The sequence below is a fragment of the Carcharodon carcharias genome, chromosome 39, assembly GCF_017639515.1.
Source record: "Carcharodon carcharias isolate sCarCar2 chromosome 39, sCarCar2.pri, whole genome shotgun sequence".
In the NCBI taxonomy this organism is placed as follows: Eukaryota; Metazoa; Chordata; class Chondrichthyes; order Lamniformes; family Lamnidae; genus Carcharodon; species Carcharodon carcharias.
The window spans coordinates 270,001-284,619 of NC_054505.1; the positions used below are offsets into that span (position 1 = coordinate 270,001).

Genomic DNA, 14,619 nt, shown 5'->3' on the forward strand with positions numbered 1-14,619 from the left:
GTGTGAGAGAGGGAGAGAGTGTGTGTGTGAGAGGGAGAGAGTGTGTATGTGAGAGGGAGAGAGTGTGTATGAGAGAGGGAGAGAGTGTGAGAGTGTGAGAGAGAGAGGGAGAGAGTGTGTGTGAGAGAGAGAATGTGTGTGAGAGAGTGTGAGAGTGTGTGTGAGAGAGAGAGTGTGTGTGAGAGAGAGAGTGTGTGTGAGAGAGAGAGTGTGTGTGACAGAGAGAGTGTATGTGACAGAGAGAGTGTATGTGACAGAGAGAGTGTGTGTGACAGAGTGTGTGTGAGAGAGAGTATGTGTGTGAGAGAGAGAGTGCGTGAGAGAGAGGGAGAGAGTGTGTGTGAGAGAGGGAATGAGTGTGTGTGAGAGAGAGAGAGAGTGTGCATGAGCAAGGGGGAGAGTGTCCGCGAGAGAGGGAGAGAGTGTGTGTGAGAGAGGGAGAGTGTGTGCGTGAGAGAGGGAGAGTGTGTGCGTGAGAGAGGGAGAGTGTGTGCGTGAGAGAGGGAGAGTGTGTGCGTGAGAGAGGGAGAGTGTGTGCGTGAGAGAGGGAGAGTGTGTGCGTGAGAGAGGGAGAGTGTGTGCGTGAGAGAGGGAGAGTGAGTGCGTGAGAGAGGGAGAGTGTGTGTGTGAGAGATGGAGAGAGTGTGTGTGAGAGAGAGAGTGTGTGTGAGAGAGTGTGAGAGTATGCACGAGAGAGGGAGTGTGCACGAGAGAGGGAGAGAGTGTGCGCGAGAGAGGGAGAGAGTGTGCGCGAGAGAGGGAGAGAGTGTGCGCGAGAGAGGGAGAGAGTGTGCGCGAGAGAGGGAGAGAGTGTGCGCGAGAGAGGGAGAGTGTGTGTGTGAGAGAGAGGGAGAGAGTGTGCGCAAGAGCGGGAGAGAGTGTGTATGAGAAAGGGAGAGAGTGTGTGAGAGAGGGAGAGTGTGTGTGTGTGAGCGAGGGAGAGTGTGTGTGTGAGAGAGAGGGAGAGTGTGTGTGTGAGCGAGGGAGAGAGTGTGTATGAGAGAGGGAGAGAGTGTGTATGAGAGAGGGAGAGAGTGTGTGTGAGAGAGAATGTGTGTGAGAGAGTGTGAGAGAGTGTGTGAGAGAGAGAGCGTGTGAGAGAGAGAGCGTGTGAGAGAGAGAGTGTGTGTGAGAGAGAGTGTGTGTGAGAGAGAGAGTGTGTGTGAGAGAGGAAGAGAGTGTGTGAGAGAGTGTGAGAGTGTGTGAGAGAAGGAGAGAGTGTGTGTGAAAGGAGAGAAAGTGTGTGTGAGAGAGAGAGTGTGTGTGAGAGAGTGTGAGAGTGTGTGTGAGAGAGGGAGAGAGTGTGTGTGAGAGAGGGACCGTGTGTGTGTGAGAGAGAGGGAGAGAGTGTGTGTGAGAGAGGGAGAGAGTGTGTGTGAGAGAGAGAGTTTGCGCTTGAGAGGGGGAGTGTGCGCGTGAGAGGGGGAAAGTGCGCGTGAGAGGGGGAGAGTGCGCGTGAGAGGGGGAGAGTGCGCGTGAGAGGGGGAGTGTGCGCGTGAGAGGGGGAGTGTGCGCGTGAGAGGGGGAGTGTGCGCGTGAGAGGGCGAGTGTGCGCGTGAGAGAAGGGGAGAGAGTGTGCGCGTGAGAGGGGGAGAGAGAGTGTGCGCGTGAGAGAGGGAGAGAGAGTGTGCGCGTGAGAGAGAGAGTGCGCGTGAGAGAGGGAGTGTGCGCGAGAGAGGGAGAGAGTGCGCGTGAGAGGGAGAGTGCGCGTGAGAGAGGGAGAGAGTGCGAGTGTGAGAGGGAGAGAGTGCGCGTGTGAGAGGGAGAGAGTGCGCGTGTGAGAGGGAGAGAGTGCGCGTGTGAGAGGGAGAGAGTGCGCGTGAGAGAGGGAGAGAGTGCGCGTGAGAGAGGGAGAGAGTGCGCGTGAGAGAGGGAGAGAGTGCGCGTGAGAGAGGGAGAGAGTGCGCGTGAGAGAGGGAGAGAGTGCGCGTGAGAGAGGGAGAGAGTGCGCGTGAGAGAGGGAGAGAGTGCGCGTGAGAGAGGGAGAGAGTGCGCGTGAGAGAGGGAGAGAGTGCGCGTGAGAGAGGGAGAGAGTGCGTGCGTGAGAGAGAGAGTGTGTGTGAGAGAGACGGAGAGTGCATGCGAGAGAGAGGGAAAGAGTGTGCGTGAGAGAGGGAAAGAGTGTGCGTGAGAGAGGGAGAGAGTGTGCGTGAGAGAGGGAGAGAGTGTGTGAGAGAGGGAGAGAGTGTGTATGAGAGAGGGAGAGAGTGTGTGTGAGAGAGAGAGAGAGAGTGTGTGTGAGAGAGGGAGAGAGTGTGTGAGAGAGAGAGAACGGGTGTTAGGTGGGCGCTGACTGTGCTGCGGACGAGGGGCTGGGAGGAGGTAGGGCTCGGGGGTAGCTTTGCCCTCTTGCTGACGTGAGCTTCCTTCTGCCTCTCAGGGACCCCTCTGTGAAGCGGAGCATCTGTAAACGCTGCTCCTCCCTCCTGCTTCCTGGTCTGACAGCTACTGTACGACAGAGAAGTAAGTTCAGACATACCCAGGGTGGAAAGGGTTAAACTGAGGGACAGGTCTGTAGGGTACCCTGACCCTCACTCGAATGTCCGAGATTAATGAGCCTGTTACACAGAAACAGAGGGAAACTGTATATACATCTCCCTCCGACAGTGCAGCACTCTCTCAGTACTGGCACCGGGGGGAGTGTCGGCCTGGATTATGGAGCTAAAATCCTAGAGTATATACATCTCCCTCCGACAGTGTAGCACTCCCTCAGTACTGGCACCGGGGGGAGTGTCGGCCTGGATTATGGAGCTCAAATCCTAGAGTAAATACATCTCCCTCCAACAGTGCAGCACTCCCTCAGTTGGTGACGTTATGCTTTTTGTATTGCAGAGCGTCGGCAGCGCTTGACCATCGTGAGGTGCCTGTCGTGTGGACTGACCAAGCGGTTCCCCAGTAAACCGGGCTACACCCTCTGGGTGGAGCATCCCGAGGCACAGCTTCAGCTGCAGGCCCCACACCAGAGTCCAGCTGAGTGAGGTAAGAGTACCGAGGGGACAGGGGGACAGAGGTGAAGGGAAAGAGGACAGGGGATCGGGAGAGCACCGGCTGGTCGGACTGAGTGACAGAGATGGAGAGAGAGAGATGGACAGACAAATGGAGAGCGAGGGAGAGGGACAGAAAGAGGGAGAGACAGAGGGGCAGACGGAAGGGAGGGATAGAGACAGAGGGGCAGACGGAAGAGAGGGATAGAGAGAGAGGGACAGAGAAGAGAGAGGAGGGAGAGAGAGGGACAGAGAAGGGAGAGAGAGGGATAGAGTAAGGAGAGAGAGGGACAGAGTAGGGAGAGAGAGGGACAGAGAAAGAGGGACAGAGAAGGGACAGAGAAAGGGGAGAGAGATGGACAGAGAAGGGAGAAAGAGAGAGAGACAGAAGGGAGAGAGAGATGGACAGAGACGGGAGAGAGAGAGAGGGACAGAGAAGGGGGAAAGAGAGAGAGAGGGACAGAGAAGGGAGAGAGAGAAATGGACAGAGGAGGGAGAGAGAGGGACAGAGAAGGGAGAGAGTGAGGGACAGAGAAGGGAGAGAGAGAGAGAGGGACAGAGAAGGGAAAGAGAGAGAGGGACAGAGAAGGGAGAGAGAGAGAGAGGGACAGAGAAGGAGAGAGAGGGACAGAGAAGGAGAGAGAGAGAGGGACAGATAAGGGAGAGAGAGAGAGGGACAGAGAAGGGGGAGAGAGAGGGACAGAGAAGGGGGAGAGAGAGAGGGACAGAGAAGGGAGAGAGAGAGAGGGACAGAGAAGGGAGAGAGAGAGGGACAGAGAAGGGAGGGAGAGAGGGACTGAGAAGGGAGAGAGTGAGAGGGGCAGAGAAGGGAGAGAGTGAGAGGGACAGAGAAGGGAGAGAGTGGGAGGGACAGAGAAGGGAGAGAGTGAGAGGGACAGAGAAGGGAGAGAGTGAGAGGGACAGAGAAGGGGGAAAGAGAAAGGGACAGAGAAGGGAGAGAGAGGGACAGAGAAGGGAGTGAGAGATGGACAGACAGGGTGGGGGAGGTAGAGAGGGACAACTGGAGAGAAGATCAGATGGAGGGAGAGATGCAGGTTCAGATTTAGGGAGGGTGGGAGAGAGTGACAGACGGAAGGAGGGAGTCGGAGAGTGGGAGGGAGATATGGACAGATAGAGGGAGGGAGCGTGGGAATGAGAGAGGGCGGGAGAGAGGGACAGATGGAGAGACAGAGGAACAGACCGTCAGAGGGAGCGAGGGGCACAGAGGACGGGAGGGAGAGACAGACGGATGAAGGAAGTGAGGGACAGATGGGGAGACGGGCGGACAGACAGGTACTGAGAAAGGGACAGACAGACAGGATGGGAGAGAGGGATGGAGAGGCTCCGAGGAAGGGAGAGAGAAGGACAGACAGAGAGGGAGGGAGAGAGGGTCAGACGGAGAGAAGGAGGGAGAGAGGGAGGGAGAGACAGATGGAGGGAGAGAGGTACAAATGGAGGTGGAGAGTGGGAGAGAGTGATAGATGGGGGGGAGAGAGGTACAGAGTTGGGGAGACAGGGAGGGCGAGAAAGTGGGACAGATTGTCGGAGGGGTAGAAGGACAGAGGGAGTGAGAGAGAGTGAAAGACAGGCAGAGGGAGGGAGAGAGAGAGAGACAGGCAGAGGTGGAGAGAGAGAGAGACAGGCAGAGGAGAGAGAGAGACAGGCAGAGGCGAGAGAGAGACAGGCAGAGGCGAGAGAGAGAGAGACAGAAAAGGGAGAGAGAGAGACAGGCAGAGGGAGAGAGAGAGAGACAGGCAGAGGGAGAGAGAGAGAGACAGGCAGAGGGAGAGAGAGAGACAGGCAGAGGGAGAGAGAGAGAGACAGGCAGAGGGAGAGAGAGAGAGACAGGCAGAGGGAGAGAGAGAGAGACAGGCAAAGGGAGAGAGAGAGAGAGACAGGCAAAGGGAGAGAGAGAGAGAGAGACAGGCAGAGGGAGAGAGAGAGACAGGCAGAGGGAGAGAGAGAGAGAGACAGAGAGAGAGAGAGAGACAAGCAGAGGGAGAGAGAGAGAGACAGGCAGAGGGAGAGAGAGAGAGACAGGCAGAGGGAGAGAGAGAGTGACAGGCAGAGGGAGAGAGAGAGTGACAGGCAGAGGGAGAGAGAGAGAGACAGGCAGAGGGAGAGAGAGATACAGGCAGAGGGAGAGAGAGAGAGACAGGCAGAGGAGAGAGAAAGAGACAGGCAGAGGAGAGAGGGAGAGACAGGCAGAGGAGGGACAGAGAGAGACAGGCAGAGGAGAGACAGAGAGAGACAGGCAGAGGAGAGACAGAGAGAGACAAGCAGAGGAGAGACAGAGAGAGACAAGCAGAGGAGAGACAGAGAGAGACAAGCAGAGGGAGAGAGAAACAAGCAGAGGGAGAGAGAGAGAGACAGGCAGAGGGAGAGAGAGAGAGACAGGCAGAGGGAGAGAGAGAGACAGGCAGAGGGAGAGAGAGAGAGACGGGCAGAGGAGAGAGAGAGAGACGGGCAGAGGAGAGAGAGAGAGCCAGGCAGAGGAGAGAGAGAGAGCCAGGCAGAGGAGAGACAGGGAGAGACAGGCAGAGGAGAGACAGAGAGAGACAAGCAGAGGAGAGACAGAGAGAGACAAGCAGAGGGAGAGAGAAACAAGCAGAGGGAGAGAGAGAGAGACAGGCAGAGGGAGAGAGAGAGAGACAGGCAGAGGGAGAGAGAGAGAGACAGGCAGAGGGAGAGAGAGAGACAGGCAGAGGGAGAGACAGAGAGACAAGCAGAGGAGAGAGAGAGAGAGACAGGCAGAGGAGAGAGAGACAGGCAGAGGGGGAGGGGGAGAGAGACAGGTAGAATGGGCAGAGAGAGTCAGGCGGAGGGGGGAGGAAGAGAGACAGTCAGACGGGGAGAGAGAGAGACAGGCAGAAGGGTAGAGGGAGAGAGACAGGTGGAGGGGGGGAAAGAGAGAGAGAGGCGGAGGGGGGAGAGAGGGAAACAGGCAGGGGGGAGGGGGAGAGAAAAACGTGGAGGTGGAGAGGGAGATAGGGAGAGAGATATGACAGAGGGAGAGGGAGGGAGAGAGAAACAGACAAAGGGAGAGAGAGAGGGACAGGTAGGGGGAGAGAGAGGGAGACAGGTAGAGGGAGGGAGAGGGAGAGAGACAGACAGAGGGAGGGAGAGAGAGACAGACAGACAGAGGGAGAGAGAGCGACAGGCAGATGGAGAGAGAGAGATACAGGCAGAGGGAGAGAGAGACAGGCAGAGGAGAGAGAGAGAGACAGGCAGAGGGAGAGAGAGAGAGAGGCAGGCAGAGTGAGAGAGAGAGAGACAGGCAGAGTGAGAGAGAGAGACAGGCAGAGTGAGAGAGAGAGAGACAGGCAGAGGGGGGAGAGAGAGACAGGCAGAGGGAGAGAGAGAGACAGGCGGAGAGAGAGAGAGACAGGCAGAGGGGGAGAGAGAGAGACAGGCAGAGGAAGAGAGAGAGAGACAGGCAGAGGAAGAGAGAGAGAAACAGGCAGAGGAAGAGAGAGAGAGACAGGCAGAGTGAGAGAGAGAGACAGGCAGAGGGGGGGAGAGAGAGACAGGCAGAGGGGGGAGAGAGAGAGACAGGCAGAGGGAGAGAGCGAGACAGGCAGAGGGAGAGAGAGAGAGAGACAGGCAGAGGGGGAGAGAGAGAGGAAGAGAGAGAGACAGGCAGCGGAAGAGAGAGAGAGAGAGACAGGCAGAGGAACAGAGAGAGAGACAGGCAGAGGGAGAGAGAGACAGGCAGAGGGAGGGAGAGAGAGAGACAGGCCGAGGGAGAGAGAGAGACAGGCAGAGGGAGAGAGAGAGCGAGACAGGCAGAGGGAGAGAGAGAGGGAGACAGGCAGAGGGAGAGAGCGAGGAAGAGACAGGAGGGGAGGAAGTGAGACAGAGAGGGAGAGACAAAGCGAGAGGCAGGGGGAGAGAGAGCGAGTGGCAGAGGGAGAGAGAGAGAGACAGGCAGAGGGTGAGAGAGAGAGCCAGGCAGAGGGAGAGAGAGAGAGACAGGCAGAGGGAGAGAGAGAGAGACAGGCAGAGGGAGAGAGAGAGAGAGAGAGACAGGCAGAGGGAGAGAGAGAGAGAGAGACAGTCAGAGGGAGAGAGAGAGAGAGACAGGCAGAGGGAGAGAGAGAGAGAGAGACAGGCAGAGGGAGAGAGAGAGACAGGCAGAGGAGAGAGAGAGAGACAGGCCGAGGGAGAGAGAGAGAGAGACAGGCCGAGGGAGAGAGAGAGAGAGACAGGCCGAGGGAGAGAGAGAGCGAGACAGGCAGAGGGAGAGAGAGAGCGAGACAGGCAGAGGGAGAGAGCGAGGAAGAGACAGGAGGGGAGGAAGTGAGACAGAGAGGGAGAGACAAAGCGAGAGGCAGGGGGAGAGAGAGCGAGTGGCAGAGGGAGAGAGAGAGTGACAGGCAGAGGGAGAGAGAGAGAGAGAGAGACAGTGGCAGAGGGAGAGAGAGACAGTGGCAGAGGTTTAGACAGCAAGAGAAAGGGAGTGAGAGAGAGAAATAGAGGCAGATGGAGAGCGAGGGAGAGAAAGACAGGCAGAGGGAGACAGGGAGATAGAGACACAGGCAGAGGGAGAGCACGACAAAGAGACGGGGCGGAAGTGAGAGAGAGGGGGGGAGACGGCAGTGGGAGAGAGAGGCAGGGAGTGCAGCACTCCCTCAGTACTGGCACCGGGGGGAGTGTCGGCCTGGATTGTGGAGCTCAAATCCTAGAGTATATACATCTCCCTCTGACAGTGCAGCACTCCCTCAGTACTGGCACCGGGGGGGGAGTGCCTGGATTATGGAGCTCAAATCCCAGGGTATATAACTTGTGGGGCTCGCAGCCAGGACTAAGTGTTGCGAAGGGGTCCGGGGGTGAGCCTGTGGGACAGGACCCGCCATCTCGAGCCCTCTCTCCTCTGCTGTGTGCTGCTTCAACCAATGGGTGTCCTTTATCTCTTCAGGGCAAGGGTCACTGGGGTCGGAGGGCCTTAGAAAGTGACCGGACAGTTGACCACGAGGGGTCGGAGAGTCCCGGCGTGAAGGGAAGCCAATGATGGGTGCAGGGTGGGAGCCCGGATGGCGCAGTTCCTCACCTCGCCTGAGGAGGCAGCACACGCCTCGATCGACTCGTCCACCCCCCTCACACGAGACCCTCCGCACGCTCACCTCGAGGCTTCGGCCAGAGTGAAGACTTCGGATCGGGAAGGCGAGCGAGCTTCCATCAAACTCCCGAGGAAAATTTTCCTCCTGATCCTTCGGAATGTTGCTGCCGATAGCGTTACCAGACAGGGAGAGCGAGGGGACAGCTGCACCTTACCCTGCTGAATAAACAGTGACTCTGTACAGTTACACAGTGAGTGATCGTTACCCTGAATAAACAGTGACTCTGTACAGTTACACAGTGAGTGATCCTTACCCTGAATAAACAGTGACTCTGTACAGTTACACAGTGAGTGATCGTTACCCTGAATAAACAGTGATTCTGTACAGTTAAACAGTGAGTGATCCTTACCCTGAATAAACGGTGACTCTGTACAGTTACACAGTGAGTGATCCCTACCCTGAATAAACACTGACTCTGTACAGTTACACAGTGAGTGATCCTTACCCTGCTGAATAAACAGTGACTCTGCACAGTTACACAGTGAGTGATCCTTACCCTGCTGAATAAACAGTGACTCTGTACAGTTACACAGTGAGTGATCCTTACCCTGCTGAATAAATAGTGACTCTGTACAGTTACACAATGAGTGATCCTTACCCTGCTGAATAAACACTGACTCTGTACAGTTACACAGTGAGTGATCCTTACCCTGCTGAATAAACACTGACTCTGTACAGTTACACAGTGAGTGATCATTACCCTGAATAAACAGTGACTCTGTACAGTTACACAGTGAGTGATCATTACCCTGAATAAACAGTGAATCTGTACAGTTACACAGGGAGTGATCATTACCCTGCTGAATAAACAGTGAGTCTGTACAGTTATACAGTGAGTGATCCTTACCCTGCTGAATAAACAGCGACTCTGTACAGTTACACAGTGAGTGATCATTACCCTGAATAAACAGTGAGTCTGTACAGTTACAAAGTGAGTGATCATTACCCTGAATAAACAGTGACTCTGTACAGTTACACAGTAAGTGATCCTTACCCTGCTGAATAAACAGCGACTCTGCACAGTTGCACAGTGAGTGGTCCTTACCCTGAATAAACACTGACTCTGTACAGTTACACAGTGAGTGATCATTACCCTGAATAAACAGTGACTCTGTACAGTTACACAATCAGTGATCCTTACCCTGCTGAATAAACAGTGACTCTGCACAGTTACACAATCAGTGATCCTGACCCTGCTGAATAAACAGTGACTCTGTACAGTTACAGAGTGAGTGATCATTACCCTGAATAAACAGTGACTCTGTACAGTTAAACAGTGAGTGATCCTTACCCAGCTGAATAAATAGTGACTCTGTACAGTTACACAGTGAGTAATCATTACCCTGCTGAATAAACAGTGACTCTGTACAGTTACACAATGAGTAATCCTTACCCTACTGAATAAACAGTGACTCTGTACAGTTACACAATGAGTAATCCTTACCCTGCTGAATAAACAGTGACTCTGTACAGTTACACAATGAGTGAACCTTACCCTGCTGAATAAACAGTGACTCTGTACAGTTACACAGTGAGTGATCCTTACCCTGCTGAATAAACAGTGACTCTGTACAGTTACACAATGAGTAATCCTTACCCTGCTGAATAAACAGTGACTCTGTACAGTTGCACAATGAGTGAACCTTACCCTGCTGAATAAACAGTGACTCTGTACAGTTACACTGAGTGATTCTTACCGTTCTGAATAAACAGTGACTCTGTACAGTTACACAGTGAGTGATCCTTACCCTGCTGAATAAACAGTGACTCTGTACAGTTGCACAGTGAGTGATCCTTACCCTGCCTAAACAGTGACTCTGTACAGTAAAACATTGAGTGATCCTTACCCTGCTGAATAAACAGTGACTCTGTACAGTTAAACAGTGAGTGAACCTTACCCTGCTGAATAAATAGTGACTCTGTACAGTTACACAGTGAGTGATCCTTACCCTGCTGAATAAACAGTGACTCTGTACAGTTACACAGTGAGTGATCCTTACCCTGCTGAATAAACAGTGACTCTGTACAGTTACACAGTGAGTGATCCTTACCCTGAATAAACAGTGACTCTGTACAGTTACACAGTGAGTGATCCTTACCCTGAATAAACAGTGACTCTGTACAGTTACACAGTGAGTGATCCTTACCCTGCTGAATAAACAGTGACTCTGTACAGTTACACAATGAGTAATCCTTACCCTGCTGAATAAACAGTGACTCTGTACAGTTACACAATGAGTGAACCTTACCCTGCTGAATAAACAGTGACTCTGTGCTGTTACACAATGAGTAATCCTTATCCTGCTGAATAAACAGTGACTCTGTACAGTTACACAGTGAGTGATCCTTACCCTGAATAAACAGTGACTCTGTACAGTTACACAGTGAGTGATCCTTACCCTACTGAATAAACAGTGACTCTGTACAGTTACACAGTGAGTGATCCTTACCCTGAATAAACAGTGACTCTGTACAGTTACACAGTGAGTGATCTTTACCCTGCTGAATAACCAGTGACTCTGTACAGTTACACAGTGAGTGATCCTTACCCTACTGAATAAACAGTGACTCTGTACAGTTACACAGTGAGTGATCCTTACCCTACTGAATAAACAGTGACTCAGTACAGTTACACAGTGAGTGATCCTTACCCAGCTGAATAAACAGTGACTCTGTACAGTTACACAGTGAGTGATCCTTACCCTGAATAAACAGTGACTCTGTACAGTTACAGAGTGAGTGATGATTACCCTGAATAAACAGTGACTCTGTACAGTTACACAGTGAGTAATCCTTACCCTACTGAATAAACAGTGACTCTGTACAGTTACACAATGAGTAATCCTTACTCTGCTGAATAAACAGTGACTCTGTACAGTTACACAATGAGTGAACTTTACCCTGCTGAATAAACAGTGACTCTGTACAGTTACACAGTGAGTGATCCTTACCCTGAATAAACAGTGACTCTGTACAGTTACACAGTGAGTGATCCTTACCCTGCTGAATAAACAGTGACTCTGTACAGTTACACAATGAGTAATCCTTACCCTGCTGAATAAACAGTGACTCTGTACAGTTGCACAATGAGTGAACCTTAGCCTGCTGAATAAACAGTGACTCTGTACAGTTACACAGTGAGTGATTCTTACCGTGCTGAATAAACAGTGACTCTGTACAGTTACACAGTGAGTGATCCTTACCCTGCTGAATAAACAGTGACTCTGTACAGTTACACTGTGAGTGAACCTTACCCTGCTGAATAAATAGTGACTCTGTACAGTTACACAGTGAGTGATCCTTACCCTGCTGAATAAACAGTGACTCTGTACAGTTAAACAGTGAGTGAACCTTACCCTGCTGAATAAATAGTGACTCTGTACAGTTGCACAGTGAGTGATCCTTACCCTGCCTAAACAGTGACTCTGTAGAGTTACACAGTGAGTGATCCTTACCCTGAATAAACAGTGACTCTGTATAGTTACACAGTGAGTGATCCTTACCCTACTGAATAAACAGTGACTCTGTACAGTTACAGAGTGAGTGATCATTACCCTGAATAAACAGTGACTCTGTACAGTTAAACAGTGAGTGATCCTTACCCAGCTGAATAAATAGTGACTCTGTACAGTTACACAGTGAGTAATCATTACCCTGCTGAATAAACAGTGACTCTGTACAGTTACACAATGAGTAATCCTTACCCTACTGAATAAACAGTGACTCTGTACAGTTACACAATGAGTAATCCTTACCCTGCTGAATAAACAGTGACTCTGTACAGTTACACAATGAGTGAACCTTACCCTGCTGAATAAACAGTGACTCTGTACAGTTACACAGTGAGTGATCCTTACCCTGCTGAATAAACAGTGACTCTGTACAGTTACACAATGAGTAATCCTTACCCTGCTGAATAAACAGTGACTCTGTACAGTTGCACAATGAGTGAACCTTACCCTGCTGAATAAACAGTGACTCTGTACAGTTACACTGAGTGATTCTTACCGTTCTGAATAAACAGTGACTCTGTACAGTTACACAGTGAGTGATCCTTACCCTGCTGAATAAACAGTGACTCTGTACAGTTACACAGTGAGTGAACCTTACCCTGCTGAATAAATAGTGACCCTGTACAGTTACACAGTGAGTGATCCTTACCCTGCTGAATAAACAGTGACTCTGTACAGTTAAACAGTGAGTGAACCTTACCCTGCTGAATAAATAGTGACTCTGTACAGTTGCACAGTGAGTGATCCTTACCCTGCCTAAACAGTGACTCTGTACAGTAAAACATTGAGTGATCCTTACCCTGCTGAATAAACAGTGACTCTGTACAGTTAGACAGTGAGTGAACCTTACCCTGCTGAATAAATAGTGACTCTGTACAGTTACACAGTGAGTGATCCTTACCCTGCTGAATAAACAGTGACTCTGTACAGTTACACAGTGAGTGATCCTTACCCTGCTGAATAAACAGTGACTCTGTACAGTTACACAGTGAGTGATCCTTACCCTGAATAAACAGTGACTCTGTACAGTTACACAGTGAGTGATCCTTACCCTGAATAAACAGTGACTCTGTACAGTTACACAGTGAGTGATCCTTACCCTGCTGAATAAACAGTGACTCTGTACAGTTACACAATGAGTAATCCTTACCCTGCTGAATAAACAGTGACTCTGTACAGTTACACAATGAGTGAACCTTACCCTGCTGAATAAACAGTGACTCTGTACAGTTACACAATGAGTAATACTTATCCTGCTGAATAAACAGTGACTCTGTACAGTTACACAGTGGGTGATCCTTACCCTGAATAAACAGTGACTCTGTACAGTTACACAGTGAGTGATCCTTACCCTACTGAATAAACAGTGACTCTGTACAGTTACACAGTGAGTGATCCTTACCCTGAATAAATAGTGACTCTGTACAGTTACACTGTGAGTGATCTTTACCCTGCTGAATAACCAGTGACTCTGTACAGTTACACAGTGAGTGATCCTTACCCTACTGAATAAACAGTGACTCTGTACAGTTACACAGTGAGTGATCCTTACCCTGCTGAATAAACAGTGACTCTGTACAGTTAAACAGTGAGTGAACCTTACCCTGCTGAATAAATAGTGACTCTGTACAGTTGCACAGTGAGTGATCCTTACCCTGCCTAAACAGTGACTCTGTAGAGTTACACAGTGAGTGATCCTTACCCTGAATAAACAGTGACTCTGTACAGTTACACAGTGAGTGATCCTTACCCTACTGAATAAACAGTGACTCTGTACAGTTACAGAGTGAGTGATCATTACCCTGAATAAACAGTGACTCTGTACAGTTAAACAGTGAGTGATCCTTACCCAGCTGAATAAATAGTGACTCTGTACAGTTACACAGTGAGTAATCATTACCCTGCTGAATAAACAGTGACTCTGTACAGTTACACAATGAGTAATCCTTACCCTACTGAATAAACAGTGACTCTGTACAGTTACACAATGAGTAATCCTTACCCTGCTGAATAAACAGTGACTCTGTACAGTTACACAATGAGTGAACCTTACCCTGCTGAATAAACAGTGACTCTGTACAGTTACACAGTGAGTGATCCTTACCCTGCTGAATAAACAGTGACTCTGTACAGTTACACAATGAGTAATCCTTACCCTGCTGAATAAACAGTGACTCTGTACAGTTGCACAATGAGTGAACCTTACCCTGCTGAATAAACAGTGACTCTGTACAGTTACACTGAGTGATTCTTACCGTTCTGAATAAACAGTGACTCTGTACAGTTACACAGTGAGTGATCCTTACCCTGCTGAATAAACAGTTACTCTGTACAGTTACACAGTGAGTGAACCTTACCCTGCTGAATAAATAGTGACCCTGTACAGTTACACAGTGAGTGATCCTTACCCTGCTGAATAAACAGTGACTCTGTACAGTTAAACAGTGAGTGAACCTTACCCTGCTGAATAAACAATGACTCTGTACAGTTACACAGTGAGTGATCCTTACCATGCATAAACAGTGACTCTGTACAGTAAAACATTGAGTGATCCTTACCCTGCTGAATAAACAGTGACTCTGTACAGTTGAACAGTGAGTGAACCTTACCCTGCTGAATAAATAGTGACTCTGTACAGTTACACAGTGAGTGATCCTTACCCTGCTGAATAAACAGTGACTCTGTACAGTTACACAGTGAGTGATCCTTACCCTGCTGAATAAACAGTGACTCTGTACAGTTACACAGTGAGTGATCCTTACCCTGAATAAACAGTGACTCTGTACAGTTACACAGTGAGTGATCCTTACCCTGAATAAACAGTGACTCTGTACAGTTACACAGTGAGTGATCCTTACCCTGCTGAATAAACAGTGACTCTGTACAGTTACACAATGAGTAATCCTTACCCTGCTGAATAAACAGTGACTCTGTACAGTTACACAATGAGTGAACCTTACCCTGCTGAATAAACAGTGACTCTGTACAGTTACACAATGAGTA

The 14,619-nt window shown here is 50.5% G+C and overlaps 1 protein-coding gene across 3 annotated transcripts in view; it reads left to right on the plus strand.

Moving 5' to 3' along the window:
• rpp21 (ribonuclease P 21 subunit) overlaps positions 1–8,338 on the plus strand; it is a 31,224-nt gene extending 22,886 nt beyond the window's left edge. For all 3 annotated transcript variants that reach the window (XM_041180096.1, XM_041180098.1, XM_041180097.1), the window contains exons 4-6: positions 2,381–2,463; positions 2,833–2,979; positions 7,903–8,338. In XM_041180096.1, the coding sequence (XP_041036030.1) occupies positions 2,381–2,463; positions 2,833–2,978 (229 nt within the window). In that variant the 3' untranslated portion in view covers position 2,979; positions 7,903–8,338. The remainder of the gene's footprint in view (positions 1–2,380; positions 2,464–2,832; positions 2,980–7,902) is intronic.
• Positions 8,339–14,619: the final 6,281 nt, after the last annotated feature.